The 13,699-nt window shown below is 33.3% G+C and overlaps 1 protein-coding gene across 17 annotated transcripts in view; it reads left to right on the top strand.

The window, feature by feature from the left end:
* LOC136846484 (CAP-Gly domain-containing linker protein 1-like) overlaps positions 1 to 13,699 on the top strand; it is a 228,030-nt gene that overhangs the window by 170,379 nt on the left and 43,952 nt on the right. For 15 of the 17 annotated variants that reach the window (XR_010855409.1, XM_067117303.1, XM_067117307.1 and 12 more), the window contains 5 exons: positions 2,480 to 2,620; positions 2,945 to 3,109; positions 3,325 to 3,489; positions 3,819 to 4,149; positions 5,523 to 5,641. Coding sequence is in view for 16 of the 17 variants with exons in the window: in XM_067117303.1 (XP_066973404.1) it covers positions 2,480 to 2,620; positions 2,945 to 3,109; positions 3,325 to 3,489; positions 3,819 to 4,149; positions 5,523 to 5,641 (921 nt within the window). In the remaining variant the exon portion in view is untranslated. The remainder of the gene's footprint in view (positions 1 to 2,479; positions 2,621 to 2,944; positions 3,110 to 3,324; positions 3,490 to 3,818; positions 4,150 to 5,522; positions 5,642 to 13,699) is intronic. The other 2 variants (XM_067117308.1, XM_067117320.1) reach the window with 1 other exon arrangement.

Below are 13,699 nucleotides of genomic sequence, written 5' to 3'. Positions count from 1 at the left end.
TAAAAATATTCCTCATGTAGCACTCTCTGTAAATTCACTTTTCATAGTATGGTACTCTTTATAGTGTCATTTTGAAGCTGGATGCTTACACATTATTAAACTATATTGAGAAATGGAAAGCAGATAGAGTCAAAATTTGGAGTTGAAATTAGCTGGAATTTTCAAGAGAATCTCAAAGGTTGTGCTACAATGTCAGTTGATGCCACTTCAAAGGGTTAATGTTGCAGAGTTTGATCTTGTTACTTCATTGGTAGTTTCAGATTAATAAGATATTGTAATTGAAGGATACACTCTTAATGATACTGACAGAAGTTTTGTAATGTAATCACGTCATGTAATCACACATACCAATAGTGTTTTGCTTTGCGGAGGAAATAACTGAATCCTGTCTGTTAGCTCTAAATGAACAATTTCATGTTGCATCATACTGTAGGTTTTGTAAGGGCATATTGAGTTGTAGAGTAGAATAGTTCTTCCCTGAGATTGTGTATAAAGACAAAAGAAAGAATAGGTATATGATTGTGATAATATGCTTGCAAGATGTGTAGAATCCATATGAGAAAAAATTCCAAGCAGTATTTTTTTTTTTTTTTTTGTGAAAAGATGATCAGGTAGACAGGGAAACTGGTTAAATTATAAGTAGACAGGGATTCATTGTTTAAATGTTCTAGCTTTCACTATTATGTCCTTGTTTGTGATAGTAATGAGTGGTAGTACTGCAAAGTAGTGTTAGTAAATTTTTCAGCTTTGTGAATTTTAAGTTGTAAGAAATCAATATTGATTTCAGGAATTGCACAGTAAAGTGTGTTTGTTCCTGACAAACTATTGAAGACTTCTTAAAAGAAAAAACTTGGAAAATAACCAAGAAATTTTCAGTTTTTGCATTTTTCTGTCTGGAAGAGAGACTTTGCAGATAAATTTCATATACCGATATACATTGTTGGCATTAAATATTACATGAAGATGAAGTAAAGCTTTTTTTCTTTGTGTTTAGGAAAACTTTTGTGAAGACTAGAGGAGAAAAGACTTGCCTGAAAAGTGTAGCTAAATTATATAAGTTCAAGGTTGAAATAAAGCTTTCCCCGATCTTAGTTTTGTTTCATGTAATTTTATTTTCTTGGAATCTTATTACTATGCTTGATGCATGGTTGCCTGGTGATTAAGACATTTGGTTGTTAATTTTCCACTTCTCATCAACCTTCCTCTCACAAGCTTTGCATATTATACATTGGTATTGATATTTTACTTGACAGCTTGTGTAAGTTAGAAATTATTTTAGGATTAGGTAGGAGCAAATTTTCTTAAGAATGTAAAGATACTATAAGTACAGTACATACTGTCATAGTTGGATAGAGTACAGTGCTGCAAGTGACATGCAGTGATAACCAAGGATAATTTTTAAGGATGATAGTTTAAGAGATAATTTTTAAGTTATGATGTTGATAGTTTATTTTAATGAAAAGATTTTATTATAGAAATAGTGCAGTTTGCTTATACAGTATATTGTAGTTCACTGATTGATGAAGTTCATTGATTAACATATAAATTTAGGAAAATCCTTCATTCTGAAGTTTCAGATTTGTTGTGATATGGGCACAAGTTTTACTGTTGTTGGGAAACGTCCATGTTATATGCAGTAGTATATAAAATAAACTCATGTAGCCTTTCTCTGTGTTGAGTTTTGAATGTCCCCTCTTGCATGCTCCTGAAATTGCTGCTTCAAGTAATCTCATTTGTTTGTTTAGATCATTGTGTAGGGTTGCAAGACTTAGTAAAGTTTGCATGATTAAGACTTACATTTCCTTTTTATCCTGTTGAAGTAAAGAAAGGATCAGGTTTTGTGTTGAAAAGAAGTGTAAGTTTTTGGCTGCGATACTCTGTATTCCTTATTGATTGTATTATTTTGTCATAGATTAGGCTTTTATCCATATGTCATTAATTTTTTAATATTGACAATTATTGGTATATATGCTGTCTTTGCCACACTGAGAACTCAAGCATTAAGCTTTTAACAGAATTTAAGAAAATTGATGATCTATTCGCTTTATATATTTACAGTCACATTTAAAAAGAAAATCAGGCCATATGTGAACAGGGAGAAACAATTACTGAATCCAAAACTGTAAACACTTTTAGGGAATAGATCCCAATGTAATTATTGCAGTTATAACTATTTTTATGATGAAGTAAAAGACAAATACTGTGTTGGCTTTGGGAATCTTCTTGTACACCTATGCTGGATGACTGGAGAAGAATTGGAAGGTAGATGAGTTTATTTCCTTCATTGTACTCACCTATTTATTTGCCTTTTGTACTGCTAAAAGTAAGTATATGTGCACTGTATCCCTTATTCATTATATTTCTGTTTGAGTTATCAATTTTTTCCCGTGGCCTACAAATCTAGTAAGTATGGAATGGTTTTTTCCTGTATATTTCAATATATTGTTTAAAATAACACTAATTTTTTATGATTCATTAGGAGGCACTCACTGAAAAAACTCAGCATGTTGATCAGCTGATGAGAGAGAGAGATTTGGAAAGGGCAGAAGTTGCCCGCATGGCTGCGCAGACTGATGAAGCCACAAGGGAAGCACAAGACATGAGGCTGCAACTAGAACAGGTAAATGTACATCCTCAACATTCCCTCCAGGTGAATTTTAAAAATGTTTTTAGGAATGTTTAAGAACATTTTTTAGGGATGTTCACTAGACATATCATTGCACTTAAATAAATGTTATGTTTTTTGTTTCATTTAGTTGACTAGCTGCAAAATTTTGATGAAACACTAAAAGCAGTTTATGCTTTGAAATGCGATGAAAGTTTCTAGTGAAGACCAGAATTATTTTAATATATTTAACACTTTATTTGGCTAAGAAAAACAAAGAAAAATGTACTAATGTTCTTGATTAATGAGTTTATTCTTTTACCATTATTTGTGACATAGTTGCAAGTTGAATCCGAAGAGAGGATACACGACCTTGGAGAGCGAATTCGAATGTTAGAAAAGGAAAGGGAAGACCTCTTAACAAAACTTGAGGATAAGCAAAGAGATTTAGATGACTTCTCTTTCAGATTAGAAGAGGAGTCCATAACCAAAGCTGATCTTGAGGTATGAGATGACTGTACTGTTCTTGCTATCATGAATTGTTACATGGTGTGCCTTGATTTTCTCTTTTCATTATGATGCTTACAGGTGAGCTACATACTTGATCTTGTTGGTAGATATGCTTTTCACCTTTAGATGAGTGCTCCTTTTTCTGAAGTCTTGATACCCCTGCATAGTTATTTGAATCCCATTAATGTTTGTTCATCTTGGATTGCTAGAATCAAAATGCTACAGACAGTGAAAGGATAAGGCAGTTGGAAAAGGAGCTAGAAGAGGCTAAACGAACGCTGAAAGATAGAGGAGCATTGGAAGCTACTAAGACTTTTGAGATGGAGGAATTAGAAATAAGCCTTAGGGCTAGTGTAGAGGAGCTTCAAGGCAAAGTAAGTAGATGTTGAAACATAATCATGCTTTAGGGTTGCTTTCTTTAGGCTAAGCTTCACATCTTGGTAAGCTTCGTTCAGATATGATAGGGAGGGAATGGATCAGGAGTCTTAGATTTAGTAAATTTTGCTTTTTCTACAATGATCACTTGTTGTTTGCCTTTACCCTATTAGTTTGCTTAATAAGAAAGAAAATTTTATCAAGCCAGATTTGTAGTGTAATTTTGCAGCAGTTGTTCACAATTTTTGATCTATAATAGTGTTACATTACTCACTATGTTTTGCTTTGATGTTTTGTTTTTAGGCTAAAATGTCAATGATATTTTCAGATTATGGACATAGAAAAGGAGAAAGAAGAACTAGAAACAAAACTTGCAGCGAGTTTAGAAACGATAAAGAATATGGAGACAACAAATGAGTCTTTAAAAAATGATATTAGAGAACATGAACAGAAGATAAAGTTAATGGAATCTGGCCAAGAGAAAGTGAATGTAAACATGCAAGAAATAAAAGAAAAGGAAACAAAAATACAGGAATTACAAAAAGAATTACAGAAAAATCAAGAGCAAATTAAAGATGCCTCAATACATGCTGATAAGCTAACTGAAAATATTAACCAGGAGAAACAAGAGAAGGATTTGCTGCATAAAGAATTGGAAGGTATATAGCTTAATGTTTCGTCCTCTGGCAACCAATCTTCTTTTCTCTCGAAGGAGTTGGCTCTGCTGAGTAGTTTTGTGCTAAGATGTGCAGGATGGTTGTCAGACTGAAATTGTAAAGAAAGACATTCTGCTATAGGTCAGGATAAGGTATCACCCCCTTTAAAGGACTATCTCATATAGTTTGCCTTGTGTAACGCTATAGATGGTACAGTATAACCTCAACTCAATGGATTTCCAGATTCAGAAGAGTGAAAATCATAATTTGTACTTAACAGAATAATCCAGTAAGCAAGCGAGACACATTAGACAGTGAAATAAACATGACACTTTCTTGTTTAAACCTGTAAGCAAGGCTGTTTGTTGCCAGGGTAACTGACCCATCATGTGTTTTTCTACGTTATAAAGAGCTTGAGTATCACAACGGAATGGAATCTCTTACATCTGCGCTAAAATCTTTATATAATGAACCCCTTTATAGCACACATTTTTCCTACACTAATCTTTAGGTGTGTTTCCTCAGTTATGCCTTTTCTCTTCTGTATGAATGGACCTGTAAAACAATTATTGCCAAGTTTTGTTATAATAATGAATATGATGTTCTCTTATATAGTATGAAGAGTACATATTTGTAGGTGCTTTGTTGTAGATCAAGTTAATTTTTAAAAATGTGCCAGGGTAAATTTGTTTACTGCCAGTTCTTACTAGCATTTTTTGCTTTTCTTTCAAAATGAATTGTCAACTTAAAATATTACAGTTTCTAATTAATAATGATTAACACATAAGGATGCTGTAAAAAATATTACAGTTCATAATTAACAATGAATAACACAAAAATGCTGTAAAGGATAATTCTTAGTACAAATGAGACTAAATTTAAAGAAAGAATTTATCTAGTAAAATGAATTTGTCTACTAGAAAAATGCTTAACAGTGTTAAGTGGATTGATAATTTCTGACTGACAGACAAAAGATTGCATACAGAAGCTACAGTTTATATGTAGTTGACCAGTGAGCTGAGAACATTTACAAGTTATTCGATGATTTAGACCTATAGCATACTTGTATTAGTGATAGCATATTAAAGCATTACCATTATCGAAAATTATAGTGAAATAGTGATTTATAATAAGAGAGGGAAGAAAGACTGAAATAAATTTTTGCATGACTGCTACACTGGGTCTGGGGTATTGTGCAGACCATATACCTGGTTTTAGTTAATAGATTTCATTATATATTGGGAGGCCAGACCCCTGAACTGTCCATTAAGTTGAGGTGCTAGTGTATAAGGAATAGGTTTTTATGAAACAAGGCGAATCTTTCTTAGTGGTTTTCTATGAAAAAACTTTGTTTTCAAGAAATCAAATTTTTTCAGGGGTAAAACAAGAAATCACATCGAAATGTGCTGAAATGGCTACTGTACAGGCAGAACTCACAAAGGCACAGGAAGAAAGTAAAGTGAAATCTAGTCAGCTGGAAGAGGCTAATAAGAAGGTATGTTAAAAATTGTTGTAATATGTTTACAAAAAGAATGGGCTCAATCACAACGTATGGGTATGTATACTTTACTATGTATTTTGCTCTTTTGCAAGCATAATATTACTGGAGTAGTAATATATTCTCTTGAGTTTTTAACATATGCTTGCTTTGGGAACCTTGTGAATCTCACTGAAATGAGCAAAGCCTTTTTTTGGTACACAGCATATTCAGTGATAGCTGGTTATGTTTAATTATTGAAAATGTAATTGTAGTCTGGTGCCTCAGATATGTATGTATATATATATAGTTGCACCTGTTCAAGTTGCTGTGAGACTGTGTACACCGAAAGATTGGAAGCAAATTATGTGTTGCATTTAACTTCATCTCATCCTTTGGTATGCTATTCCGTTAAACTATTATGTCTGAAAAACAAGAAAGAAAAATTGATTGACATTTCTTTGTAGTTACTGATTTAAATCCAATAATGTTGAAACTATACACTATTTTGAAACTAAGCTGTAATGAGTATCTTTGCAATAAGTACAGTACATATAGCAATTGTTGTTTAAATAGAAGAGAATGAGAAAATTCTTCAACAAACTTTTTTAGTCACAACAATTTATAAACAATTTACAGAATAAATACATGAGAGAAAGAAGTAAGAACTTTTCAGACATTTTTCAAATAAGAATATAGAAACATCACTTATGCATGAAATAGAAGAGGTCAAGGAAATGCTGAATGCATGCAGACCTGGACTTAGACTAGGTAGTAGTCAAGCCTTACCTGAAACCTCAACCTTTACCAACATATGCTTTGACCATACAGGTATAGAATTAAGATAAGCGATAATAATTAATATCTAGAAAAAAAATAAATATATACGTATATATATACACATATATATATACAGTACATATATATATATATATATATATATATATATATATATATATATATATATATATATATATATATATATATATATAATTTATATATACACATATATACTGTATATACACATACATATACACACACACACACACTGTAATACTCTTGTATCATGACTTTTGAAGTTAATTTTAAGGGGGTCACATCTTACACAAGATATAAAATTAGCATATGTAATATTCACTTGTTAGTATCATATAAAATACAAGCATAATGAATATGCATCTTTTCCATGGATCTTGTAAAAAGTTATTCTTTACTTCACTGTATCCAGTAATATTGTTCGTATTCTCATATTACTATTGTATTATAAAATACAAACATAGCGATCAACGTTTTGGTTTGGTAATCTGTTGAGGGCGATTATGAGGTAAGTTTATTTCACCGTATTTAACTCAATTCAGAGCAATTTTCTAGATACTCTATATATATGGGACAAGGATATTTTTCATTATGTGAAGTGTTTTAAGGCGAGCGCACTCTTCGATTTTTGATGAATATTTTTGAAATAAAAAAAAAATGGTTAAATGGCCGTAAGACATGAGCAACACCTTCGTTATCACGTGACCAAAGCATTTTTTCGAAATATTAAAATTGATGGGGTTTTGGACCTCCGCCCCCCACACAGTGAGGTAGGGCTGAAGTTTGGCTCCTAATGACTATTGTCATTTTTTCCTTTATTCGCCTAATTTATTAATTATTTTGATTTTTATATCACCTTATCTCCTACGTCTGGCAGTGTCTGGCAACAACAATGGCTTGTTCCTTGGTGAATGCGTGGTAAGAGACAGGGTTGCCCCCAAACGTTGAAAGCGGGTGGTGGGCAACTTTTTACTCTGAGCAATTTTTTCGCTATTTGCGGTGTTTTTTGCCTTTTTTTTTTTATCCAGTAACTCTAAATACAATCTATATACTTTCACCTTCAAAAATACGCTCACAGTTGATGAAATGAATAAAGGATGATGAAAAGGAAGTATATGATGACAAGTTCATTATATCAAATCTCAGTTAGATAAATAGTGTCGGGTATTAGGTGCAAGGTAGGAAATTGCAGGGGTAAAGTTCAGGTCGAAGTCTGCCAAAAGATGGGATACTGATATTTTAATGAAGTGCCAGTCGTGTAGGTTTACAGTTAGTGCCCCAGCAAAGTGAATTAGCAATGGAAAATCTCAGCATCATCAATTGAGTGAGATAAATATTGAGGAAATTGAACACAACTTTGGCTATGAGAAATTCAACTTACTAACACATCTGTTTGGCACAAGTGAAAGCATAGAAGTTCTTCATTCGAGAGACAAAAAGGCTTGAAAATCAAACTCCAAAGACCAAAAAGACCAAACAAGTGAAAAAAACGACTGAAAATGAGTCAAGAATATCAGACCGGTAGCTACTAAACTTTTAGTTTCTTAGTTTCAAACCAGGCAACAATGAGTTAGGTGGTACTTGATGATACCCTTGCCTCGAGCGAATAATACCCCTTTTTATAAAGGGGTGGGGGGTGACCTGGAGCCAGAAATCAACCAAAATAATATTCTAAGATAAGTTTTTTCCACAAGTGCCAAAAAAATACTTGTTGAGCTTTACGGTCGTTTTTCTCAGTTTTCACTTTTTTGCACTTCAAACGCGAAATACTTTTTTATTTTTAAGTCAGTTTTAAAGTTAAATATACCATTGGAAAGATCACTGGAAAGAGGAAAGAAAGACGAATATTTGTTTGGGGCTAGGTTTTTTCTTAGGTTGACGAGAAACCGTGATAATCAAATTATACAAATTTGGTGGGGAAAATCCTCCCTCGTCCCCACCAAAAAAAAAAGGAAAAGTAGAAAAACTCTTCCCATTATTTTTTTCATACTATGATATACTTTCTGTGTATGAAGCCTCATTGCAATAGCTCTAAAAATGAAGGAGGTGAATCATTTTAAATTTTTTAATCATTTTTAATTTTTTTCTGGAACATCAATGTTTTTTTATTTTTTAATAAAATCCAAAAAATTATCTGAAAATCATAAGAAAACCAAATTTTTCTGAAAACATCACCTTATTATTGATTTATGTAAATTATGATTATTCTGCCGTTTTATATTTCTTCAAATCGGAAAATTTCATAAAAATGCGGGCATTAATTTCTGATGAATATATTTGAAAAGCATCGTAACCTCGAACGTCCCTTAAGGGACTCGATATAAAATATGACCTAAATGCATCTTGTTGTGAACTAAATTTAGTTATTTTTTTTGTCAATAGATGGCGTTGGCCGTGTTTTTTGTGTAAAAACATCAACATATTCCATTTGCTGTTTTCACTTGATTTCATCATAATATGAGTTTTACGTATTTATCTTTTATCAGTTTGAAAACAACAGTAAAATGTGTTCTTTCATGTTCAAAGTTAAGTATATCTTAGTTTAACCAGACCACTGAGCTGATTAACAGCTCTCCTAGGGCTGGCCCAAAGGATTAGATTTATTTTACATGGCTAAGAACCAACTGGTTACCTAGCAACGGGACCTACAGCTTATTGTGGAATCCAAACCACATTATGACGAGAAATGAATTTCTATCACTGGAAATAAATTCCTCTAATTCTTCATTGGCCGGTTGGAGAGTTGAACGCTGGGCAGTTGTTTTGATTAAAATACTTCTCTCCAATTTTATTTGCGGTCGAGGTTTGCTGTAGTTTGATCAGTGTTGCCAACGCACAATAATTTGTAGTCATTGGCAGCTTGAACATTGTTTTCTCAGCTTCAGCTACAACTTGCAGCTTAAATTTAGCGGTATATCTCCTTGCTGATCTTTTCTCCATAGCGAATAAGAGTATAAGTAAACCCCTGATATTTGCATTCTCACAATTCGTGGACTCAGCGATTCTTGGAATTTTCTTTGGAATCTATCTATAAATAATTTGTGGGAAACTCACCCATTTGTGGGTTTTTTTGTAGAGCAAGATTTTGTATTATTTTGGTGACAATACTGTACTGTGTCTACATATACATTTTATGATATGTAATGATGTACAGTACTAATTTTCAAATATATTAAATTTAATATATATTAAATTTAATAAGATTAAATAATAACAAATAATAAAAATAATAATAATAATTCATTCTCTCTCTCTCTCTCTCTCTCTCTCTCTCTCTCTCTTACTGAGATGTATGTTTATTTGTTTTGTATGATAAATAAATGACTTACTAATTTTCAAATAATATTAATGTAAACAGCAATACTGTAAAGTAATATCAATTCATTAAAGAAAATGGTATAGTGAATTAGTAAGATTTAAGTGTACAAATGAATAAATTATTTAAAATTTTAAAGGAATACATATCGACCCCTAATCTTTTAGCTGTAAGACTTGGAGAGAGGGGCGAGGGTGAACCTGTCAGATATATCAAGTAACCTGACAGCAAGGATTGGGGGTCAGTGTTGCCGACTTACTGGTCAAATACCACTACAAAGGATACTGTATAATGAATGCCCTGCCAGTACAAGGCTGGCTGAATTTGTCATAGTGGTAACTCACTCCTTCTGATTTGGGTGGAAGGGTTAGAAGTACATATGTATAAATTTTTAAGGGTATTAATGCTTAAGATGACTTTGAAATTATATAATAATATAATGTCAAAGATTAATACAGTAATAGGATAATAATTTAAGGTATATTCGATGTAGATTGATACTTTAAGTGTACATTTGGTACTTGAACTTTCAATATAGGCAGTTATAAGCATTTTTAGAGGGGGTTCTAAGTATTCACGGATATTAACTATTCGTGGGGGGGTCTAGAATGCATCCCCCACAAAATAATGGGGGGGGGCTTACTGTAGTGTAAAAATATGTCAGTTTCTACTTAACATCATTTGTAACATCAAGATAGGCAGTTACAAGCATTTTTATGGGGGTTCTAAGTATTCGCAGATATTAACTATTCGTGGGAGGGTCTGGAACGCATCCCCCACGAATACGGGGCAGGTTTAACTGTAATGTAAAAATATATCAGTCCTATTGTACTTAACGTCATTTGTAACGTAACTCACGGTAATTTTTACTGTCATACGATAGTTGAAATGCAAGCAAAACAGCTGATGTTATCCGATTTAGCTGTTCATAGCAAAGCAGCTGTTTCTTGTTCAGTTGTTTATGGCTGTACAGTAAACCCCCCTGTATTAGCGGGGGCTGGGTACCACACCCCTACGCGAATAGCTAAAATCCATGAATAATTAAAACCCCTCTAAAAACACTTAGAACTGCCTATTTTGACAGTTCAAAAAAAAAAAATGCTTATACCTGAGTATTTTAATAGTTTTATCACAAAAAGTGCATTTCGTCTTGAAAATATGAAAATGCAGTAATCGGTGAATATTTCTCAGTGACAAATACTGCGAATGGGTGAATTTTCCACGAATAATGTGTATATATGTTCCATAGAAAAATCCGTGAATAGGTGAGTCCGTGAATCATGAGAATGCTAATACCAGGTGTTTACTGAACACGTTTATACAACAAGTAATAACATTACTAATGCTACTTTCATCATTCTCTTTTACTTTTTAAACTCATTTAAATAGAAGATGGGATAAAGAGATGGAGGGAAAGAGGCTAGTCTATTGTAATTTGGTCTCTCAAAAAATGAACTTACTGATACACGAGATACATGATAAAATCATTTTTTAAGGTGAAAACTTGGGGGTCGCACGATATGCAAAGATTCGCAGACTTACCAATTTCGCGGATTTCTCTATGGAACATGTACACGTTATTAGTGGAAAATTTCCTGTTTGCAGTATTTTTCATAGCGAAATGTTCACAAACTACTATATTTTCATATTTTCATGACTAAAGGCACTTTTTTGTGATAAAACTATTAAAATATTCAGTTATAAGCATTTTTAGAGGGTTTTTTTGGTGTTTTGAACTATTAAAATAGGCAGTTATAAGCATTTTTAGAGGGGGGGGGGGGGTTTAAGTATTCTCGGATTTTAGCTATTCTCGGGGGCGTTTGGGTAAAACTATGAAATTGTAAACACAAGAACACACAAAAAATGTAAAAACAAGAAATACAAAAAATGCACAAAAGGTTTACTGTATCAACAATAATTTTATTGAGGGAAAATTTCTTCAAAGTTTCTATCTTTTTACCTTGGTGAAAATAAGTAAAAACCACTTTACCTTGTACAAGTTTCTGAACACTTTTACAAAAGTCTTGTTGCAGCAGAAACACACTTTTTATCTAAAGCCCCCTTACATTGCTAACACACTTTTCCTATGTCAGATCTTACCAGGGGAACATTAAATATTATTAACATTGACCACCAAACTTATAAGTTTTACTCTCTTCTGAAGGGAGAGAGGGATGAGAGAGAGAGACAAAACCTAGCCAAACTCTACAGAGTCTGTCTGGACTGATCAGTTTCTCCCAAAAATCTACTATGAGAATAAACCTATGTTGCCAGTTAGGCATTTTTGAAAATGGGTCACTCTGGGAATCTTCCCTGGGAAAAAAAGGAATAAACAGAGTTTTTTCCTTTGGAGGAGGGAAAATAAACAGGGAATTATTCTCTGGCTTGAAAAGAGTTATCTGGGCCTGTCAGCATATATCCTTTTAAATGGAGAGGAGATTCCCTGTCTTAGCACGTGTGCAAACAAAGTTTTAGACCAGTCACTGTTATCTAAACCTGTCATCTCATCTCCCTTTTAGTTGACAACTTAAGTGGTTTGGGGCCTATCTTGCATAAAGGGACAAACAGTGGTCACACACTTGACACCTGAACAAACATTCAGCTGTGCAAACACAAGAGCCTAACAGGAAAATGTATCTTAACTCTAAAATCACACAGTCAACCAACCCTTTAAAGATCTGAGACCTGATATCTCAACACACAGTACATGACAAATACAAGAGAGAGTATATCAAAATTACAGACAACATGCATATTATAAGACATATTATATTCCTCCCCCCAGAAGATTAATTATCCCGGGTTTGAATTGCATTGTTCCTTTCAAAAATGCGCTCTCTCTCTCTCTCTCTCTCTCTCTCTCTCTCTCTCTCTCTCTCTCTCTCTCTCTCTCTCTCTCTCTCTCTCTCTCTCTGATACACAGTATGGTTACATATTGATAGAGTCCAAAAGGAATAATGAAAGCTGACAGCAACTTAGCATCCTCATCTAATGGAATTTGATAATATCCTTTCAACAAGACTATCTTGGAAGCAAACTTGGCTTGCCCAATATTATCAAGTAATTGATCATTAAGAGGCAAGGGATAATTGTCGGCCACACTGGTGGAATTCAGTTTCCTATAATCAGTGGACATCCTAAATGAATCATCTGGTTTCTTCACTAACACACAAGGAGAACTGTAATGACTTAAACTGGGTTTTGCTAATCCATGCCGCAATAAATATTCAATTTCTTTTTTCAAAACATCTTGATAAAAAGGTGATGTGCAGTAAGCTCTTTGTTTAAAAGGTTTTCCATCTTCTCTGATCTTTATCTCAGGTTTGTCAAGTTGGTACACCTAGGTACATCTTGTTCATCTTGTTTTCAGCTCCCAATTTGTAGTCATCATCATCCTCTGTAGATGAAGTTGTTTGGGTTACTGACACTTTCAGTTCTAGTCTCTGAGAAGTAAGGTTTCAAAAGGTTCACATGCATCTTCCTTTGTTGTTTCCTTCTCCCTGATGTTTCAGTTACATAAGTTCGATCACTTAACTTCTCTGTTATCCTATAAGGGCCTTGAAACGTATTTGTAAGGGGAAATCTTTTCACTGGTAAGAACACTAGAACTTGCTGTCCAACACTAAAATTTCTTAGCTTAGTCTTAGCATCATATTTCCTTTTCATTTTTTCTTGACTTATTTTCAAATTTTCTAAAGAGAATTTTCTAATTTCTCTTAACCTTTTCCTCAAGTTCTTCACATATTCTCCTTGGACTTCCTCTTGATTTTCTTCCCAATTCTCTGCAAGAATCTTCAATGGACCTCTCACATCTCGACCAAAAATCATTTCATTTGGTGAACATCCCATACTTTCTTGGTAAGCATTCCTAACTTCAGATAACATCAAGGGTAAACCAGCATCCCATTCCCTTCCTGATTCATTAGAGTACTTTGTTAATATAC

This window comes from Macrobrachium rosenbergii, chromosome 15 (assembly GCF_040412425.1).
Source record: "Macrobrachium rosenbergii isolate ZJJX-2024 chromosome 15, ASM4041242v1, whole genome shotgun sequence".
NCBI classification, from domain to species: domain Eukaryota; kingdom Metazoa; phylum Arthropoda; class Malacostraca; order Decapoda; family Palaemonidae; genus Macrobrachium; species Macrobrachium rosenbergii.
The sequence above is the reverse complement of the archived record's forward strand: the minus strand, read 5'-3'. Positions and strand labels throughout refer to the sequence as shown.